A 22,767-nucleotide genomic window follows, 5' to 3' on the forward strand; every position below is an offset into this window, starting at 1 on the left:
CCTATCCTGACTGTGTCGCAATATATATACTTGACAAGAGGTGGAAAACAAGCATCAGTGAAGTAAAAAAAGTAATTATGTGTACCATATAGGATCAAAAATCAGGCATGTAGTAGTTTAATTTGTCATCAGGCCGTGGTACACACTTCCAACATTATTGTCCTGCCCATTTTTAAAATTGCATTCGCCGGTAGAATTGCTGGGCCACTTGCTCTGGTTTGCCACCAGGCTGAAAGTTGCCAGCCCCTGCTGGCGTACACTCTGTGCCTCACATACACTGACGCACACTCTATGTCTCTCACACACAGTGATGCATACTCTGTCTTACATACTGACGCACAATATGTGCCTCTCACACATACTGACGCACACTCTGACACTCACACACTGATGCACACTCTGTGCCTCTCACACACACTACAATGTATGAAAGATGCTTCGTAGAAAATATATAAAGTACAGGTGACCTTCATATTGCAGTCTAATTAGGCAATCGCATATTGTGGGCTAAAAAAGATTGCAATCCCTGATAAAAACCTTGAAATTGAGAAGATCACAATTTTATATGGCGGGAACTGTGGATGGAAGATGGCTGCTTTTGGCCTGTGCATGCAGTTCCAAAGAGAGTCTGGTGTAGTAGTAATCCTCACTGCAGTCTCCTTTATGGAGAGGCAGAGCTCTTGTCAATCAAGGTCTCTTCCTAACTTCATATTGTTCAATATAGTAAAGGACAAGGCTTCACATCTGCAAATTTAATATGGAAAAAACAGCTAACTGAAGCTTTCAATTAGTTTACCAGGCAAACAGGTGGACATCATAGAAGAGCGCAAACATTTCGGGGCAGAACAGTGGCCCCTTAATCAGTGTAATATGATGTAAATATCGCTCTGAGGAAGGGCCCTCAATACATTTGCCCCCTCAGATTGAGTAGCAGGATCTTCCCATGTGTGGTCAATTTAAAAGTTCTACAAAACATATCGAATAATGTATTTCAGTATAATGCTCCTTTAACACGGATGTTCCTCTAGTGAGCAGATTTCCATACTTTAATCAGAACTCCAGTTAGAAGCACAACAATGGCAAGAAGCAGAGTGATTCCTCGCAGGATAATTACATCCCTCATCGGTAAGAGTTTGCTAGAGACAACTGGATTCTCTTGAAGAGGCGGCTGCTTTGTTTCTGTTGGCTGAGAGGGGTCCTCTGATAATCCAATGTTGTCTGATATATTATTTACTTCTGCAAACACAAAAGGCAGCTCTCAGTTACTATGACAGTAACAGATCTTCACCCAGTGACAAATCAATTGTTTGTAATGGAGCAATTACCATTAAGTTTTGTTTTTTGTGCTCTGTAAAATACAGATTAAACAGTTGTATAAGTCCAAAATTATGTGTTACAACAGCTTAATAGCAACACTGATCAATTATATTAGGAATGCTTACTTTTACATTAATAGCCGTTACATTACTCTAATATTGTATGGAAATTAAAAGAAAAATACTTTTTAGGCAGAAATTAGAAATATATGTTTGGTCACCTATGATGTAGCTTTAGGCAGAGGAATAATAAAATAAAATCAATCTTTATATTTTGACAAACTATCACAACTGATACCTTATCGACCATGGGCACATTAATGTTTGATGGGACCCAGTGTAAAATAACATATTCAGAATAACAAAAAATAACTGAACGTTAGAGAGAACACAGTCAGATGTAAATAATATACGAGGGTGGTTCAATAAGTAAGGTAACAAGACCTCTCGTGTGTAATGTTCTCTATTTCTTTTTAATTTCCTACCAGGCCAGAGCAGGTAGACCACTGCTTCCCCTCACGGCCACTAGACTTTGTCTCATATAAGTCATACTGTCCAACATCAGTTGTAAGATGGCGGGGCTGGCGTTCATGAGCAACTGGGGTACAAGAAAAAGTGTTCCCACTGGGTACCAAAGCAACTCACAGAAGTTCACAAAACCAATAGGATGGGATTGTCTCATGTGCACTTGACGCTGTACCATGGGGAGAAAATGCTGTTCCCGCAGTGTATTGCTACAGACGATGAAACATGGGTGCATCTTGTGACACCAGAGACGAAGCAAGAATCCATGACATGGAAACATGCATCATCTCCACCTTCAAATAAATTCAAAACAACTCCATCAGCAAAGAAGGTCATGGCAACAGTGTTTTGGGACCACAAGAGCGTGTTTTTTGTTGATTTTCTCACCAAGGAAGATACTGTGAATACTGACTGCTATTTTGACACATTCAGCCAGTTGTGGTGGGCAAGTCGTCGAAAAAGACATGGGTTGCTGCAAACAGGCATCGTAATGCTGCACAATAACGCCAGCCAACCACACGTGTGAGTTGTTACGGCGCTACCATTGGGAAGTTATGGACTACACTCCCTACAGCCCTAAATTGGCAAAGAGTGATTTCCATCTCTTTGGACCATTGAAGAATCACCTGGGTGGAAGCGCAACCGACAGTGAAGTTCAGGAAGCCGTTATGTCCTGGCTTCAGGCACTTGACACTGATTTTTTTTCTATGCCGGTATAGATGCCTTGGTGTACTGTTAGTCCCCATGCTTGTCTAAGCATTTGTAACATGTGAAAAAATAATCTGTACCAAGGCCTAAAGCTGGGCATCCACTATACAATTTTCTGTCAGATATCTGTCCAATCTGGCTGGTTGGAATGAAAATCTGGTAACATATGGCAGCAAATGACAGTCAATCATATGGTTTTAAACACTGAAAAAAGGACAAAAAATTTTTTCACATTGGTTACATTTGTGTGTTAACCAATTCGTCTGAACAACCATTTTTGGCTATTTCCAGTGTTTGTGAGCAAATGGACGATTGTCATAGGCTCCCATACATTACCAGGTTTTCATTCCAACCAGCCAGATTGGACAGATATCTGACAGAAAATTGTATAGTGGATGCCCAGGTTTACTATTGATTATACATATATGAATTGATTACATTTAGGCAATGAGAGGTCTTGATACGTTATTTATTTAAGAAACCTTGTATGCAGCAAAAAGTACTCCTTGTGGAATATGCATCCATCAACTAAAGTACAGAATATATTTTAGATTGATGAAAGGTCAATTTTACAACTTTTTTTATAGTGATTAAAATCGCTCTAAATCACAAAGTAAAATAACAGATATTCTTATGTCCACAAACTATGAGATTTTACTATGAGATTTTACAGATTCTTTTAAATTAAGAATAGTAAATTTATTAGCGATATTAAAAAATCTCTCAGCATTTCCCATTTATATCAGTGAAGTCCATCATTTAAATTTTATATCAACTCTAACTGGTATATTTACTAAAGTGAGAGTTTTTAGAAGTGTACATGTTGCCAATAGCAACCTATCAAATTCTAGCTATTATCTTCTAAAAGGTGTTAGTTAAATTTTAAGTAGAATCTGGCTGCTATGGGCAACATCTCCACTTCTAAAAACTCTCACTTTAGTAAATATACCCCTAAGGCTTTCAATTAGGGCTAATAGAATGATAAGTATCTCATAGGCGCAGTTGCAGCGGTAGAATTAGCGTAAAAATCTTTCTGGATATAAATAATCCAACACTATAAAAGTTACATTCTCATTTATATCTCCGATATTGGAGTAGACGGTATTTCATAAAGTGGCTAGAGTTTTCAATAATATTGTGAGGATACCAGGTTTATATGTGTGTTATTCTCACAGATTGTAAGTCACTACCTTGAGAAAGGCAGCGATTATAGCTCCTGAACTGTACCCCAGTTCCTTTATGAGTCCCTGGATGGTACAGGAAATTACATTACAACAACAGTAAAGATACAATATTTGTATTTTACACAGCACACAATACAGTAATGTAAAAATAGTAACTACAAGTATATACAGAAATGCCAGTAGTATTAGCCACACCCTGAGAGCCCTCCACCACCTATCAATGATCCCCTTAGTACAGAACTTTTGATCAGTTACAGTGTCCCGCTTACCCACCTTGACCACTGGGACCTTCGACTTGCTGATCCCGCAGGTCAGTCTGTGCCCTCTACCTATGTGGTAGGGTCTGGCTGACTAGTCATTCCCAGTACATGGGGTACATTAGGTCCACCCAGTGGTAGATTAACAACAGGGCCCCGCACATAGCTAAATAACTATCATATGTGGCATATGTGAATCTGGGGTTTTTGTATGGCATAAAATGAATTGGGGGCACTATGTGTTTAATGCAATTGTGGTGCTGTGAGTATTTACGCATTATACTTTTTAATATAACCAAAATATATTGACAATTTTATTTTTTGGAGCCCCCACAAGTTAGTTGCCCTGGAACCCCCACAAACCTTAATCTGGTCCTAGGTTCACTTGCCTATTGGCGGCTACCTATGGGGGGCATACGCTGAGGCTGTTTATCTTTTGCTGGGCCCTTCAACAGACTGAATAGTAGCCTGATATAATCTGTAGAGTCTTAGACTAACTCCAGCCAAGGTGATACAGAACAAAAAGAACCAGTCTCTGGTGTTTTATCCCACGGTCCAGTGCACGGATTGGATGGATGTTGATTCCCAGGATGTAAGTGTTTGGGGCAATATGGGAAGGGACCTGGCCGACCTGCGGAGTCACAGTCATGTTTGATTTGTGACTTCCTGAAGGCCCTTGTGTGTTACAAGGATTGGCATTCCAATGGTGGGGATTTAGCTACCTGTGGGGGAAGGTTCTCCTTCTGCATCCTTAAAACCACATATGAACAGTGCAAGGAAGCAAGGGCACCTAGTAACAAACATTGCAACATCATTACATAGGTTATTACACTGGCCACACAGTACCCCCACAGTCTTTATTATAAGAGTCAGTCAAGATATTCATTGGTCATGCAGTTCCTTCATATGTACACTGAGAATCAGAGAAACAGGGTGTAAAAACTATACTGTCTGGGTCACTTACCTGGGACGAGCTGCAGGGCAAGTAAAAGTTTAGGAGGCCCTCAGGTCATCACAAATAGAATAAATTATGCATTTCACCTGCTTAATCAGATAGGAAACTTCTAAATGTTGTTTCAGGAGTATAAGTAGGTGACCTGGAATTAGGTAGCAATTCACATACAATCTGTCCATAAGTGACAGTCTTATTAACAGATCAGTCACAAATGGACCTTGTAGCACCACACAGCATTACAACCCAGATTGTATGTGAATTATTAATAAGGCCATTCCAGGTCATCTACTTGTACTGCTAAAACAACATTTAGATGTTTCCTATCTGATAAAGCAGGTTGCAACATGTGAAACAAGTAATTTATTTACATTTTATTGTAAACGCTAACCACTTTTATGAAACATTGACTACTCCAAAATCAAAGAAATAGATAAGAATTGAACAATTACAGTGTTGGATTATTTATATCCTGGAATAAGTTAACATTAATTCTATCTGCAGACCTGCATCATTTAGATAACTATCTTTCTACTAACTAAATTGAAGAGATTCTGGATTCCCTTTATTTCTCAAGAAGGCAGCGAACTTGAACAGTTACCGAATATAAGAGGAATGTTGTGGATTTTAAATCTCTACTTGTTCAACAAGGGGCGCTGTGTTGTAGAAAACAAAGCAGCACCAAAAGTGAACGGCAGTGGTTTTGGCTGTATGTAAATGCTGGGACCCTGCTAAATACAGGAGCTATAGCAAATGGAGGCGCACGGTAGAACTCAGTTATAGATGACGTTAAGTTATTTAGTCAAATTGATCTTTAAGGTGAAAAATGTTCAAGGTTTTTTGAGCATGCCATATTTTGACTGACCGAGCAGTAGAGCTGAGGACAGGTTGCCCTGCCTAGTGGAAGACATGCCTGAGACTTCTAGGAATTATGTGTAACACAAAGTGCTAACATATTATACAGGACTATGCTATCAGAAGGACACAGACACACAGGGCCTGATTCTGAGTTGGACACATCTGTGAAAATGGAGGCATCTCCTGTTCTCAAACCAACTATGCATGCATCTGAATGGCAAAACACTGTGTGCGCATGCACCACACAATGTGCCCAAAGTTGTAGGTGAGTGCATGTCGCATCTTGTGCAAACAGAGACCAGCTAGAAATAGGTGTTTCAGGGTGACAAGTGAGCATAAAAATGCACAGTGCGGCTTTTTTGATGGGAGTGTCGAGGTTATTGTATTGTATTGTACAGCTCTGTGAGATTCTGAGTCGTGTGTATGGGTAAGGTACGCCTGTTTCATACGGAACTCTTGCACCTATCAAAGGGCTGGTGCAAGTGCCGATACTAACGCATATGTGGTTGCTAGAACAGTGGGCGGGATAGACTTGTGCCTTCAAATGCACAGATTTGTGACTTATACTGGGTACACACTAGACGATATATTGGACTATTTGTCATTTTGAGGCGAATTGGAACGACACATTGTCCAATGTGTACGCACTATTGCGCACTCCCATGCATTGTTCGCTGTATCTTCAGATCTGCCTGCAATGCAGGCCAATCTGAAGATCCGGCGGCCGACTCCAGATTTTTCGGGTAGACCCCCACACCACAGGAAGAGTAGGCAGATCTCCTGCATCCCACCCACATCCTAGTAAAGTAGACAGGATGGGGAGATAATACAGAGAATCTCTAGTTCATAACAGGGTGGGTTAAAATTATGCGAATCCCATCAACTCCTCATGGACTCCCAAATTACGGTATTTTGCTACTAAAGCCGTCAGCTGCATCTCCTCTCCTTCTCACAGACAGGAGATAAAGTCGGCAACTATGGTTTGGTGGATTGTGGCATTAGCATATGAAAGTGAAAGCGTGCAACTCAGAATCAGGCCCATAGTATTTACAATACAAGAGCATATAAAGAAAAAGAAAATGATGGGTCACTGCTTGCTTGGGCTTACAATATGTTTGTGACGTGATGGGGTATTTGTGGTGGGAATGGCTTTTCTGAACTAAACCATTGCTATGATCAATCCAGACACATACCTGTAAGAACAGTCTCCTGACTCGTCATTCCTGCTCGCTTTTGAGCCTGGAGAAAAATAAATCACAATATGCTTCTCAGTAACTCATAATAAGTATGCATTTGTTCTCAATTGTACAGCAATGTGTACAGCATTACTGGTTCTGTTTTTAAGACTCGAGTCAGTGCACCTTTTGTTATTCAGTCTTCATCATCTGCATGAATGTCCCCATATTTGAAATGAGATGAAGTGAAAATTTAGACAGTCAAAACATCGACAATCAAAGGGTCAATATCAAAATGTTGACTGCCATAATGTCGATATAGTCAAAAAGGTTGGCAACCAAAAGGTCGACAAGAACATAACAACAACAGGGTCATATGGGTGCCGTTAAAATGTTGCTGGTCATTAATGTCGACACAGATAAAATAATAAATAATAGTGAGCAGTCATAATGGGCAAATGTATAGAATAGTGTCCCACTGACAGAAGTGCACTGCACATGTTCTCACAGTGAGCATGTCATGTCAGCTACATTGTGCACCTAATTGTCATATCAACATATGACCTGTGGCACTCCAGCTGCTGTGGAACTGCACATGCCAGCGTGCCCTGCCACAGATGTGCTGTTGGGACATGCTGAAACTGTGGCAGGATATGCTGGCATGTGTAGTTCCACAGCAGCTGGAGTGTCAGAATTTGCCAACTGAGGGATCAGCACTGTGTATGCTAAATGATCCTGTCATGTCAGCCATACAATCATATGTTCCTAAATGTCACATAATAAAAATCATTGTCACCCTCCTGCTAGACATCTGTGCACAGACTAATTGCACACCAGTTATGTGGCTGTAACATACATTAATTGCACCAACCGTTGTGCTAAACCCCAGCATGGTAACGTTAATTACCCTCATAGTTGCCCTAAATAAATGACAAGCAAAGCATGTGCACCTGCCTATATTGTAACTGCAGGTTACGCAATGTACAGTTACCTATATTTCCAATGTCAACATTTTGATTGTCGACATATTGATGTAGTTAAAATGTCGACATTCAAAATATAGACATGCTTATATTATCAATGTTGACATTTTGATCATGTCTAAATTTTGTTATAATCAAAATGTGGACAGTCAAAATACAGACATACCAATATTTTGACTGGAGGGTAAACTATATGTGCAGTTAACTATTTTATGAATGTCAACATTTTGACCATATAAAAATATAGCCATGGTCAAAATGTTGACAGATAAAATATAGACATTGTTTTTACTAATGGCTGCTGTTGATATGATAAAAGCATACAGTCTGCTAATTATATAATAGCATATAGTCTGTTGATATCATAATAGAATATAGTAACTGTTTTGAAAGGATAACTATTATTTATAGTAATCGTATATATAAATTTAATTGGTCTTTTTGTTTGTTTGTTTGTCTGTCCGGTTATGCATTCGGACACCCCTGCACCGATTGGGATGGAACTAATGCGAGGTCATCTACTTGGATCCTGGCCAAGGTTTTAGGGGGGTTAGGGTCCCAGTCAGACCTCCTGTTTGTGTACGCTGAGCAGGACTTTGACCCAGGGAGCCTGTTCTGAGCTTTCCACTGGATGGATTTGGACGAAAACTTCACAGAGCGGTAACATTGGATCCCAGGTAACATACTAGGGGGTTGAGGTTCCCGGTCAGACTTCCCGTTGGTGTATACTGGGCAGAACCTTGTCCCAGGGATGCTGGGCAGAACTTTGACCCGGATAGTCTATCCCTGGCCTTCCACTGGATGGATTTGGATGAAAACTTCACAGAGGGGTGGCATTTGTTCTGGTATGCCTAATGGAATGGTTGAGGTCCCGGTCAGATCTCACGGAAGAGTGCGCCAGACAGAAGTTTGACTCGGGGATACTGTTCTGGGCCTTCCACTATATAGATTTGGACAACATAACATAATAAAACGTAATAACTTAAAGATACACCCCTGCACCGATTGGGATTAAACCATGGTGAGGTGGTTCAGTTGAATCCTGGCCAGATTTTAGGGGGTTATGGTCCCAGTCGGAGCTCCCTTTGGTGTATGCTGGGCAGAACTTTGACCTGGGGAGCCTGTTCTGAGCCTTCAACTTGATGGATTTGGACAAAAACTTCACAGAGTGGTAACACTGGATCCCAAAAGACATACTAGAGATATGAGGTCCCGGTCGGACCTCCCGGAACTTTGACCTGGGGAGCCTGTTCTGGGCCTTCCGCTGGATGGATTTCGATGAAAACTTCACAGAGGGGTGGCAATTAGTCTGGGATGCCTAATGAAGTGGTGGGGGTACCAGTAGGATCTCAGGGCGGAGTGAGCAGGGTAGAACTTTGACCTAGGGAGCCTGTTCTGGGCCTTCCACTGGATGGATTTGGAGGAAATCACAATAAAACGTAATAATTTGAAGATTTAAGCCCAGGCAACGCCGGGTACTTCAGCTAGTAAGCAATAAGTATCACTATCAGTGCATATCATCAAGATATCAGACCCATGTAAAAGATGTCAGGATATCAAGATATCAGACTCATGTAAAGATGTATATATTACTGGCAGACACATTTTAAAAGTTGTCCAGGTGATGTATGTGTTCAATTGTAATAGTGAGGACGAAATCTGAAAAATATGCACTGGTATGCATCTTATTTGTATTAAAATAAAAAAAAGTTTGTCCTCATAGTGTTTTTGTATTTATACATAATGTATATTGACATTTTGTTGTTGACATTATGATTTGTCTATATTTTAAATGTTGACTGTCTTATTGTGTCCCTATCGACATTTTGTCTGTCTAGAATTTGATTGTTGACATATAGGACCTCATTCAGAGCCGTTCGCAAAAAGCAAGCGCTCACTCTGAATGAGGGCGGCCGCTTTTTGTTTAAGCCGGCCTCCTGGCCGCTCGCTAGCTTTTGCGAGCGGCCAGGTGACGGTCACGATTATCGCGACCATCGGGCTTGCGACGAGACCCTTATGGTAGGGTCTCATCTGCCGCAAGCCCCAGTGAGCTTCCTGCTCTAATAGAGCAGGAAGCTCACTACTGACATCATGAATGATATCAGTAGGGCCGCCCACAAACGGCAGGCGTTCCTTAAGGAACGCCTCCGTTTGTCCAGCCACCCCCCCTCCCCGCCTACAAAATGGGGCGAGCTGTCGATCAACATGGACAGCCGCCCCGTTTGTAGCGAGCCCCGGAGCGAGTGAATTTCTCACTTGCTACGGGGCTTGCGCGGTGCGTGCGCAGTGCCCCACCATTGACCCTCTTGCGAGCGCATAGCACTTGCGAGCGGGTCTGAATGAGGCCCATAGTCCATGTCGACATTTTGATTGCCAACATAATGTACCTGTTAACATTATAGTGTCTATATTCTGATTGTCTAATTTTGACTGTCTGATATACCGCACCCATTTCAAAATACTGCCTATTCGTATTATTTGTTTTTAATTTGTATTTCTGCATTTATATACATTATCAGTATATTTTAATACCATCTACTAAACAGGTTATATATTTATAACTTCAGTTAGTGAACTTAGCCACTGGTTGATCACTCTACCGTATCCATTTCCATTAACACTTTCTGAGCATTATGTATTAATTCATATATTATCTCCCTTATCAACCTATGCACCTCACACATGTTGTAATGATTGTATAATTAGCATTCTTAACTCTAAGTGATAGCTTTATAAATGATGACATACTAAACAATTATTAGTTTCAGCATTATTGTTTCTTACTTTAGTTATTGTTAACTAAATATGAATATTAAAGATTGTTGCTTTACAAGACCTGCATGCGTAACCTACCTAAGCTCTGACCACGTCAGAGGTCTCAAAATAGGTTTGCCTAGGTTAGAGGTACAGTACAACACAGGGAGTGATTCAGAGTTGTGTGCTGATCACATTGCTGCTGCGTCTTTATACTGATAGAGGCCAAATTGGGTTCAAACAAGGCTGCCTCTTCCCAGAAAGCCGGCTGGGATGCGGGATGAAGATAACAGCAGTGACTGACACTATATGGAAGGGTAATTGGGGGAAGGGGTGTTTTTGTTCTATGTCCCGGTAAGGAGTGGTCTATGTCCTGGGGGCGGGGATGTGCACCACTTCCCCATCACCTGTGCACACCTATGAATATATACCATCCTCATGGAAGCATATATTATAAGTCGGTTATTTTCTTGGTTAACATTTCATTAATTTTACCATTTACTAAATTTTTTAAAAATCTGTTTTACAACAGCTCCAAATGATTTGAGACATTTATTCCATATTTTGCAGATGTGAATTTGCATGGAAAATATTTCCATATTGTGATAATTCTTTGTGAATAGTCTGAATGCTGTATCCCAAAAAAATTCTTAGGTTATTTAGTGCTGTTTAAAGTTTTCATGGTTGGATCTCTGATATATTATTTATATGTACACCTTCAAATTTCATAAAATATAAAACTATGGGCCTGATTCAGACCCACTCGCGAGCGGCTGTCCGCTCGCAAGTGGGTCGATGTTATGGACTGAGCATGCGCACGACGGAGGGAGCTCCGTCGTGCGCATGCGCCAGATGCGACGAGCGAAGGAAAGTCCTTCGCTCGTTGTGTCTGATCAAAGGGGGCGTGCTGTCGATGTTGATTGACAGCACGTCCCCTTTGGTAGGCGTGCCGGGGGCGTGCCTCCCTGACGGAGGCGTTCCCACGGGAACGCCTCCCGTCAGAAGCCGGCCCACTGACATCACTAGTGATGTCAGTGGGAGTGATTTTGGCTCTGATAGAGCCAAAATCACTCCGGAGCTTGCGGTTGAAAACCTCAACCGCAGGCTCCGGCTCGCAATTTCGATGGTCACGATGGTCTCGACCATCGCGGCCATCAAAATGCACGCTCGTATAGCCTGTGGGTGGTGACCAGAAGGACACTCCATTTTCATGGAGGCCGGCCCTCATTCAGAGCGTGCGCTCTGCTCAGAGCGTACGGCTCTGAATGAGGGCCTATATCTGCTGCGCTCCACACAGTGGAAGGTGCAGCTCAATAACTAACAAGATAATCACCACTCACAAAAAAGACACATTAATAAACCCAAAAAATATATCAAGCACTGCTTTAATAGGGTACATATAAAACAGTCAGTAATAATAACAAGTGACAAAGACTACAAATGAAACGCGTTGATGTGATAAGGAGGAGGCTGCAACGACTAAGGACCATGTGAGGGACTACGTAACTTCAAGAGTGAGGTGATTTGTACCCAGGCTTATCAAATTCACCCCTCATGCTTATTTAAGTGTCTTTCCCAAAGGCTTTTTGTGGTACACAGCTATATTCACCTGTGGGGTGTTTCAGTGTTTTAAACAGTGTGAATTAAATGTATGGTTTTACACTATGAGAGGCCATTTTTTATAGTGAAAAGTTGGATACTGCATAGAAGTACATTTTGAAACAAGTGAATAGATAATACTGATGTAATTAAGTGAACTTCAGTTATTGTCTATATTTACTATGTATACACATGAGAGATATCTCTTTTTATTTGAGAAATTCACATCTGGATGAGGATCAATTTCAAATAAGAGCAACAAAAGAACTATTCATTATTTACTATTTATTATTACTGATACCATGCTATTTTATATGTACCCTACTGAAGGAGAGCTTGATATATTTTTTTGTTGATACATTTAAAAAAGAACAAAAATAGAAAGAACATTGACTCAATTAACTTTCTCATTTAATCTGTAGATTACAGAAAACTAATGGAAGACGTCACCAGTGATAACATTTTTGTTGAAGATCAAATTCATAGCTCCCTGGTGTACTAATCAATGACTGTTCACTGGTAACACACTGGCCATTTCATGTGTTGCTAATGATGGTGCATTTCTTGTAGCAATGGACACTTACTTCATTGGAGACATCTTTCCAGTTTACTTTTAGGAGATAGATGGTGAAGAAAGCAGACAGAAACACTCCACAGACGATCATCCCACTCCATAGACCTTTATACAAAAAATTGTGAAAACTTTATTAAAACTATTATATATATTTTACATGTAGATTATCTATCTCAGGGAAGAGTGTCTGATTGTGAGAAACCTGCACAAGCACAGAAACTGTACAGCGCATGTGCAGGTCTCCCTCTGCGAGATCTCTCACAGTTCCTCCAAGCCACAGACTGACTGACAGGCTCTTGGCCGTTTGGGGGCGGGGAGTGGGCAGGTCCGGCCTCCATTATGTAAATGGGGGGAGTGTCTTCCGATTTAGACTTCCTGGTCACAGCTAGAGAGTTGCGAGGGGCTTTTTGAGTAACCGCAGGCCTTCTGTGTTTACTAGGTCAGACTCTCAGTGCTTTGTGTTCAGCAGCAGCCAGGGAAATGTATTTTATTAGAGCAAAATGTCATTGGAAGGGGGTATGTTATTGCATAAACTATTCCTGGAATCTTAAACTTTTACTCTCCATATATGCTGTCATACTCCATCTAGATAGGCTGGTTGACATAATAACTTCTAAAACCAGTTAGTCAAAAGGTTATTTTAAGATATTAATACAGAATTGAAATAATTAAGAGCCCAGTCATATAACAAATATGAGAGAATTTTGAAGCCAGATATGAGAAGGGAAAAATGCATTACTGTACACAATTGTTTTCCTAATTTAAAAGGGTGAAGCTGGGAAAGGGGGAGGGGGGTTGGTCAACTCAATTTAAGGACTTAGTAAAATAACATTGATAAGATACACAGAAAATGGTATGTTCTTTGTTCTTCCTTGGCCAGCAACCTATTCAATTCCTTTCTGGAACCCTCTGGCACCTACTCTTAACTTGATCCTACAAAAGAAGATGAAGTATCTATTCTCTTCTCATCTATTTTCCTATCTAATATTCCTCTACCCTCACAAATCAGTAGTGCCCTGTTCCCTGTGGTCCCAACCTTAAGTAAATTCTGTAATCTCTCTCTACTGGTATCTTTCCATCACTATTCAAGCAAACAGTGATTACTCCTAGGGGTATATTTATAAAAGGTTTGATTTTGATTTTAGTGTGATTACACATTCGATTTTGCATTTGGAGATTTACTAAAGGCAAAATCAAATGTAAAATCGAACATAAAACCGAATTTCACTCAAATCCCACTCAAAATCGAACATCGGAAAAACATCAGTACTTTTACATAGACCAACACACAAATCCCTTATTTACTATTATTCAATTTGAAATCGAGCACAAAAATAAACTTCAAATCCCCAAATGAATAGACCTGCTTTATGCTTTCGATTCTAGCATGAGCAGGTCAGATTGATACAGATAGATGCATACATCACTGAGATGCATACATGTATCTTACTGTAAAAAGCTTAGAAAGAGGAAAAGTTCCAAAAAAATTACGTGGGGTCCCCCCCTACTTACACAACCAGCCCCGGACTTTTCATAGCCAGTCCTGGTTGTGAAAGTACAGGGAAAAAATTGCGTAGATTTCCACTGTACTTAGCACAACCAGCACTGGGCTCTGAGCCGGTCCTGGTTCTGGAATTACAGGGGAAACAATATGTAACATTCCCCTGTAATTTCCAAAACCAGCACCGGACCCTTTCTAATGGAGGGGTAATGTTACAGCCATGGAAAATTTATCACCCGGTTCCCCAGCCGAAACATTACTCCTGACGGCAAGTCAGCCCAGGCCAGGGATGCCTGGGGAGTTGGGGACCCCCCAAGAAAGGGGTCCCCCTCTCCAGGGCACCCCTGGTCTAGGCTAATAGCCTGGGGCTATCCCTGCCACCCCTGGGCGGTGGATGGCGGGTTGATAGTGTAAGTAGAGTAGAACTGCAGGTCACAGCAAGCCTCCCCCGTATGCTGGTACTTGGAGAACCACAAGTACCAGCATGTGGGGCATTAAGGGCCCGCTGGTATCTGTAGTTCACCTGTAAATAAATGTTTAAATAGACACACTACACACACACACTGAATTGTCATTTTAGACACACGTCTGGTGGCCCCCAGGTTCATTTTGATGGTGAGCTGCTCCATTGAAGTTTGTCGGTCGATCCGCACTCACCTTCGTAGCCTACGTTCAATTCTCACATCAATGGCAGGTGGAGCTCCGCAGTTTCAATGTCGGTTATTTGCAATGGTGCCATTTGTCCAGTTACGATACACTTTCACCACAGCAGCACGCGAACAGTTCACAAACTGCGCTGTTTCAGAAATACTGCCACCCTTGGCCCGAAAGCCAATAATCATCCCTTTTTGCAACTTGGATAAAATCGCCTATTTTACCCATGACAGCAACAAGTGATATGTGTGCAGACGGCCTATCGCACACCTTATATACCCACCATGCGCACTGCATATGATGTGCTTCATTAGCTACGTGCTACTGACGTCAAATGTAGGAGGTGGTCATAATAATGTGACTCGACTGTGTAAAATGGCGCATGCAATGTCACATACGATATGCTGCAAACCTGATGGGATGTCAACCCTGATGTTTTGTAAATTTTCCCCATGGAGGTCAATTTGCATACTATATATACTTTAATTCCACAATAAGGCCTAATTAATGCATCATGTGCAGGACCGGCCCTAGCCAATTTGGTGCCCTAGGCAAGATTTCAACTGGTGCCCCCTAGCATGTGTGTGTGTATGTATGTATATATGTGTGTGTATATATATATATATATATATATATATACATATATATATATATATGTGTGTGTGTGTGTGTGTATGTAGTTATGAGACCGCTGCGATTCCGCCGGTCTCAATACCGACATCCAAATCCCGACAAGGGACTTAAGATAGGCATCGAAATACCGATGCCTATCTTAATCCCGATGCCTAGCCGAACGAGGTAAGGCCAGGACGCCCTTAGCGTTAGTTGAGGGGGAGAGGGTTAGGTTTAGGGAGCGTAGCAGGGTTAGGGTTAGCTTTTTTGGGGGGAGGTTAAGGTTATGCACCACTGGGGACGTTAGGTTTAGGCACTAAGGGGGGAAAGTTAGGTTTAGGCACAAAGGGGGGGTTAGATTTAGGCACTAATGGGGAGGTTAGGGTGCGGGGTGGGGAGGGTTAGAGTTAGTCTGCAAGAAGGGAGGGGTAGGGTAAGTATACTTACCCGACCCCTATCAGGATACAACCATCGGGATGCCGCTGTCAGTATTCTGACAGGAGACCTCCCGACAGCTGGCATTACATACCCATTCCATATATATATATAAATACATACAATGTCCAGATGGGCGGCACTCCCGTTAAATAAAACAAGGTCACCGGTGCTCTCCATAGGTGATCCCAGCAAGGGACCCCAACAATACAATCGAAGGACGGCGGCACTCAGATAGATAGCAGGTATAGTCAACATTTCGATGATTTTATTTCATCGTCATCCTGATGACGATGAAATAAAATCATCAAAACGTTGACAATACATGCTGCTGATTGGATTTATTTATCTGAGTGCCACCGTCCTTCGAATATATATATATATATATATATATATATATACACATACATACATACACACACAGTATATGCACACTCACTTTCTCCAGCAAAGAAAAAAGCAAAACAGCACTCACGTTTAGATGATGAAGTGTTTATTCACACAGACCTCAGTGCTCAGTCATGCAGAGCTGGATTAAGGCTTTAAGGCTGGATTAAGGCTTTAAGGGGCCCAGGGCACTTAGACTGGGGGGCCCTAAAGAGCATCATTTGGGACACGGGGACCATGTTCTCGAGCGCAAGCCTTTGGTGCGATTATTTACACTACGGACAGCTACTCCAATAAATGCTGTCCTTTGTGATGTGAGGACTTCCAGGTTTATGACCCGGGAGTTCTACTTCATATTTGTGGCCGCGGTTCCCCTTTGAGGAGTTAAGCATAAAGAAGTGGTAAGTATTAAAAATATAGGTGCAAGGTGTGCGGTGAGGGCCCCCTCTGTGCCCCGCACACCCTGCACCCATTATATAAACGCCCCTGCACACACATACATAAACACACTTATACATACAGACTAGGGGTGAGCGGGTTCGGATTTCTGAAATCCGAACCCCCCCGAGCATCCCCGATCTGAGGCAGATCCGAGTCAGGCTCGACTTTTCCCGCCTGACTCGGATCTGAAATCGAGGCAAAACGTCATCATCCTGCCTTCCGGGTCTCGCGGGTTTTGGATCCTATATAAGGTACCCGCGTCGGCGCCATTTTCTCACTCGGCTGTGGACAGTGAAGAGGGAGGGTGGGAGTTAGGGCTGGCTGGGCTGTGTAGTGTAGTGTAGTGCAGTGTAGTGTTGTGCTGTGCTGCGCTGTGCTGCTGTTGTCCATAAGGGCTGTGTCCACTCCTCCAAAGTCCATAGGGGCTGGCTGTGTTGTGCTATGCTGCTGTTGTCCATAGGGGCTGTGTCCACTCCTCCAAAGTCCATAGGGGCTGGCTGTGTTGTGTAGGGGCTGTGTCCACTCCTCCAAAGTCCATAGGGGCTGGCTGGACTGTGTTGTGCAGTCAGTTGTCCATAGGGGCTGTGTCCACTCCAAAGTTCTGTGCAGAGTCCCAGTCCTAAAGGGGTGCTGTAGTGTTGTCCAGGGGGTGCTCTGTCCATCAGGGGTGCTCCCCCAAGTGCAAAAAAAATAATATATATTTTCTGTGTTTGTGAATTGTGTGCGCAGTAGCCGCACGTGCATCAACAAAGTAGTGCCAAGCGTGCGCCTGTGTCATAAGTAAAGGGCCGGCTGGCTTGACCATTAAAGGGTGCTGTAACCCCCAAAGTACACTCCAAACAAAATAAAAAAATATTTTCTGTGTTTGTGAATTGTGTTCGCAGTAGCTGCACGTGCATCAACAAAGTAGTGCCAAGCGTGCGCCTGTGTCATAAGTAAAGGGCCGGCTGGCTTGACCGTTAAAGGGTGCTGTAACCCCCAAAGTACACTCCAAAGAAAATAAAAAAATATTTTCTGTGTTTGTGAATTGTGTGCGCAGTAGCCGCACGTGCATCAACAAAGTAGTGCCAAGCGTGCGCCTGTGTCATAAGAAAAGGGCCGGCTGGCTTGACCGTTAAAGGGTGCTGTAACCCCCAAAGTACACTCCAAACAAAATAAAAAAATATTTTCTGTGTTTGTGAATTGTGTGCGCAGTAGCCGCACGTGTATCAACAAAGTAGTGCCAAGCGTGCGCCTGTGTCCCATAAATAAAGGGCCGGCTGGATTGACCGCTAAAGGGTGCTCCAAACAAAATTAAAAAAAAATTTCTGTGTTTGTGAATTGTGTGCACTGTGGCTGCACGTGCATCAACAAAGGAGCAGCGCCAAGCGTGCGCCTGTGTCCCAAAAGTAAAGGGCAGGCTGGCTCATTTCTTAAAGGGTGGTGTAACCCACAAAGTGCACTAGTCTCCAACAAAAATAAAAAATTATTTTCTGTGTTTGTGTGCGCCTTAGCCGCACGTATATATCAATATAACATAAATGGAGGACCAAACTTTCTCCAATAAAAATAAAATAGGGAAAGATCAAGAACCACTTCCTCCTAGTGCTGAAGCTGCTGCCACTAGTCATGACATAGACGATAACATGCCATCAACGTCGTCTGCCAAGGCCGATGCCCAATGTCATAGTAGAGGGCACATACAATCCCAAATGACAAAGTTCAGGAAAATGACCTTGAAAAAAACATTTAAATCATCTGAAGAGAAACGTAAACTTGCCAATATGCCATTTATGACACGGAGTGGCAAGGAATGGCTAAGGTCTTTCCCTATGTTCATGACTAGTGGTTCGGCTTCACATGACGATGGAAGCCCTCCTCCCGCTAAAAAAATCAAACGAGTTAAGCTGGCAAAAGCACAGCGAAGAACTGTGCGTTCTAAGAAGATATCACAAATCCCCAAGGAGAGTCCAAGTGTGGTGGCGGTTGCGATGCCTGACCTTCCCAGCACTGGACGGGAAGAGGTGGCTCTTTCCACCATTTGCACGCCCCCTGCAAGTGCTGAAAGGAGCACCCACAGTCCACTTGCTGATATGCAAATTGAAGATGTCACTGTTGAAGTACAACAGGATGAGGATACTGGTGTAGCTGGCGCTGAGGAGTAAGTTGGCGAGGAGGATTCTGATGGTGATGTGGTTTGTTTAAATCAGGCTCCGGGGGAGACAGTTGTTGTCCGTGGGATGAAAAAGCCCATCACGGTAATGCTTGGGCAGAAGACCAAACATTCCACCTCTTTGGTCTGGCAATATTTCTATACAAATCCAGACAACAACTGTCTTGCCATATGTACCATATGTAAAGGTGAAATAAGTAGGGGTAGGGACGTTAACCACCTAGGAACATCCTCCCTTATACGGCACCTGCAGCGCGTTCATAAAAAGTTACTGTCAAGTTCAGAAACTTTGGCTAAGACCGTAAGCAGTCCAGGGACACCTAAATCCCTTTTTCCTGTTTTATCCAAGGAATCGGTGGATGAGGAGGATGAGGACAACATCTTGCCTCCGTAGAGCCAGTTTGTGCAGGGACACATTAATTGCCAGCTTGTTTTGTGGGGGCCCAAACGAACCAATCATTTCAGCCACAGTCCTGTGGCAGACCCTGGCACTGAAATGATTGGTTTGTTAAAGTGTGCATGTCCTATTTATACAACCATAAGGGTGGGTGGGAGGGCCCAAGGACAATTCCATCTTGCACCTCTTTTTTTTCTTTGCATTATGTACTGCTTGGGGCCTAGTTTTTCAAACTGCCATCCTGTCTGCCACTGCAGTGTCACTCCTAGATGGGCCACGTGTTTGTGCCGCCCACTCGTGTTGCTTAGCATAGTCATGCAGCTACCTCGGTGCAACCTTTTGGCCATAAAAACAATATTGTGAGGTGTTCAGAATAGACTGGAAATTAGTGGAAATGAAGGTTATTGAGGTTAATAATTGAATAGGAGCATAAAAACCCACAAATTCTGTGATTTTAGCTGTTTTTATGCTTTTTAAAAAAAAAATACAGATACAAAACCCAGAACCCAGAACCCAAAACCAATCCAGATCCAAAACACGAAGAAAGATCCAGATCCAAAACACGAAAAGTGGCCAGTGCACACCCCTAATACAGACACATATATGTACACAGTCACACACACTTATACACACACATACATCCATAAATACAGTTACAGACACAACTACATACATACACACACTTACAGGCACACATACAGACAGGAAGTATAGTGCCAACCCCCCCCCCCCTCACCTTACAGGACACAGGTACACTACACTCAATGATAGAGTAGCTCTTCCATTCCCGTCCTCTCTCCCATGCTGTACTGGCCTGAGTGACACTTAGTTGCATGTAGCTCCGCCCCCTGCCCGACTCCACTTCAGTCTGCCTAGCTCGAAGTGCTGTCCTGCTGCACTGGAGCTGTAATAAATGGCGGGGGGCCCTGAGAGAGGGGAGCAGGGGTGATGTGCCCCTTATGCCCCCCTTAATCCGGCTCTGCAGCCATGCATTAATACTGCAGCAGCTGCAAAAGCCCGAAGTCCTGCCAGAAGCTCATTGGTTGTAGTGTGTCAGGGTGTGGGCGGGGCACGAAATGTAAACAAACAGCCCCAAGCCTCTGTGCTGGCTGGGCTGTCAGGGTATGTTCACTGCAGTGCGCTATGTCAGCAGCTGCTGTAATGGAGATAACACACACTAAAAAGACCACCAATGAAACAAGTGTAATAAAGCAGCCGCTCTACAGCACGCTGAGCTCTGATTGAGGCAGATGCTGGGGGAGCTGCAAAACCATGGAATGCCTCTAAGGCATTCCAGATGCCCTAGGCATTTGCTTAGAATGCCTATGCCTAGGGCCGGCTCTGATCATGTGTGTTGGCCAAGCAATGTGGTCAATATATAACCACAGAAAGCAAATTTGCTAATTACTCTTGGGCGAATCTCGCAGTACAAGAGCTCCAGTAAGTGCTCCAGTAATCACTCCTAGAAGAAACAACAGCATCCAATCTATTCACCACAGTAACATAAGAATCATTACAATCAGTGGCATCACAAGGGGGGTACGGACCGCATCCGTATGTCACCCCTTGATGGGTGACACCAAAGTGCTGACTCCTCAGTAATAGGAGCAGGGTGCTGCACTGTAAAATTATGTACAGCACTCGGCTCCTGACACAGTGAGGGAGCCGGTACTGCACACAGAGTGGTCCCCAGGGGCAGTCCGCACTAGGACCCCACCAAAGTGATTCAAAGGGAAGTTCAAGCCGCAAGATCATGCCCCCTGTCCACGAGGCCATGCCCTTTTTACTAGCGAACAGCACAGCCGCGTGCACTAAAGCCCTCCCCGCATCAGGTGTCGCCACGGGGAGGAACGCCACTGATTACAATGCCATTAATTGCACAGGATGCAGTTTTTTTCCTGGATGAAATAAATGAACACATACAGGGCCTGATTCAGTACGGATCGCAACTGAAATTGCAATAGCGATTACATACGTGATCGCAATGCCGTCACAGCACAACTTAAGAACACCCACCTTACTTTACACACATCCGCAATACTTAGCAAGACTACGAAACCATCAGTAACATCGCAGCCTCACACACACTTGCACAAGCTTTGACCTTACTCAGGAATTGCTAACTTCATCGCATGCAGTGAAAGCCCAAGCTGCGTATGGCATCGCAGTGGCTAATTTATGAACTCCCCTGAAACGGCGTTCAAACGCACTGACACGCCCGCGTTTCACCGACCACCCTCCAGTCACCTCTCCCAAACGTTACTTCCTGTCAATCACTCTGCGATGGATCTGCGTAGTCACTGTGATCGCAGTGGAGTGCTCGCGTCTTGCGATGCACATGCATGCACAGGACGCAACAATCTGCCAATTGCGTGTGTAATCGCAGTTGCGATTGTTGCTGAATCAGGACTGCAGTCACTGACCAACTAGGTTCCCCTGTGTATCCAGTAAATTTCTCATTTGATCCTAACTTTAATCACTCTACCTAGAAATTCTTGCCTCACACCCGTGCGATGTCAGGAATACCAAATACACTATCTAACATAATTTTTACCTGTCCCGCACTTTTAAAGGGCCAATCACGTGAAATGTGTTTCTAAGATCACCTTATAGAAAAATGTTGTGATGCTTTCAAATAAAATGGAATAAATAATCTTTAAATATACCCTTGATGCCCACTTTGGCTGCAAACATAAGAGAAGCAGCAACTGGGAGTCCAAGCAAGTAATAACCAATGGCAAATATAATGGCACCGATCTTCTGCCGTCCTATGCCTCTCAGAACTCCACTGGAAACACACTGCAAGGAAAGCAGATCATATTATGCTACTGCATTAATCAATATAACAGCTATCACGCTCACAGGCTGTACATAGGGCCTGATTCAGCAAGGAATGCAGTTGCAAATACGTACGCAATCAGCCAATTGTTGCGTACTGCGCATGCATCACAGTGTGCGAACCGGCCATTACAGACCCATCGCAGAGTGATTGACAGTAAGTGCCATTTGTGGGTGGTGATGGGGGGGAGGGGTGGTCGGGGAAATGCAGGCGTGCCAGTGTGTTTGAACGCCATTGCAGGGGTGTGCATAAATCATCTACTGCGATGTCCTACGCAGCCTGAGGCCTGATAGCGTGCATGGAAGTTAGCAATTTCTGAGTAAGGTCAGAGCCTGTGCAAGTGTGCGTGAGGCTGCGATGGTACTCGATTGTACTGATGGTATCGCAGTCTTGCTAAACATTACGGATGTGTGTAAGTTAAAGTGGGTGTCCTTAGTTTTGCGGTGGCATTGAAAACGCGTAAT

General features: G+C 43.2%; 1 protein-coding gene across 1 annotated transcript in view; it reads right to left on the reverse strand.

Moving 5' to 3' along the window:
• Positions 1–802: 802 nt before the first annotated feature.
• LOC148502683 (multidrug and toxin extrusion protein 2-like) overlaps positions 803–22,767 on the reverse strand; it is a 133,333-nt gene continuing 111,368 nt past the window's right edge. The window contains exons 14-17 of the mRNA XM_088449504.1: positions 22,131–22,263; positions 12,896–12,990; positions 6,994–7,039; positions 803–1,236 (exon numbers count right to left, since the gene is read on the reverse strand). Coding sequence (XP_088305630.1) covers positions 1,025–1,236; positions 6,994–7,039; positions 12,896–12,990; positions 22,131–22,263 — 486 coding nt within the window. The 3' untranslated portion in view covers positions 803–1,024. The remainder of the gene's footprint in view (positions 1,237–6,993; positions 7,040–12,895; positions 12,991–22,130; positions 22,264–22,767) is intronic.

The sequence above is a fragment of the Taudactylus pleione genome, unplaced genomic scaffold (assembly GCF_031769625.1).
Source record: "Taudactylus pleione unplaced genomic scaffold, aTauple2 ptg000487l, whole genome shotgun sequence".
In the NCBI taxonomy this organism is placed as follows: Eukaryota; Metazoa; Chordata; class Amphibia; order Anura; family Myobatrachidae; genus Taudactylus; species Taudactylus pleione.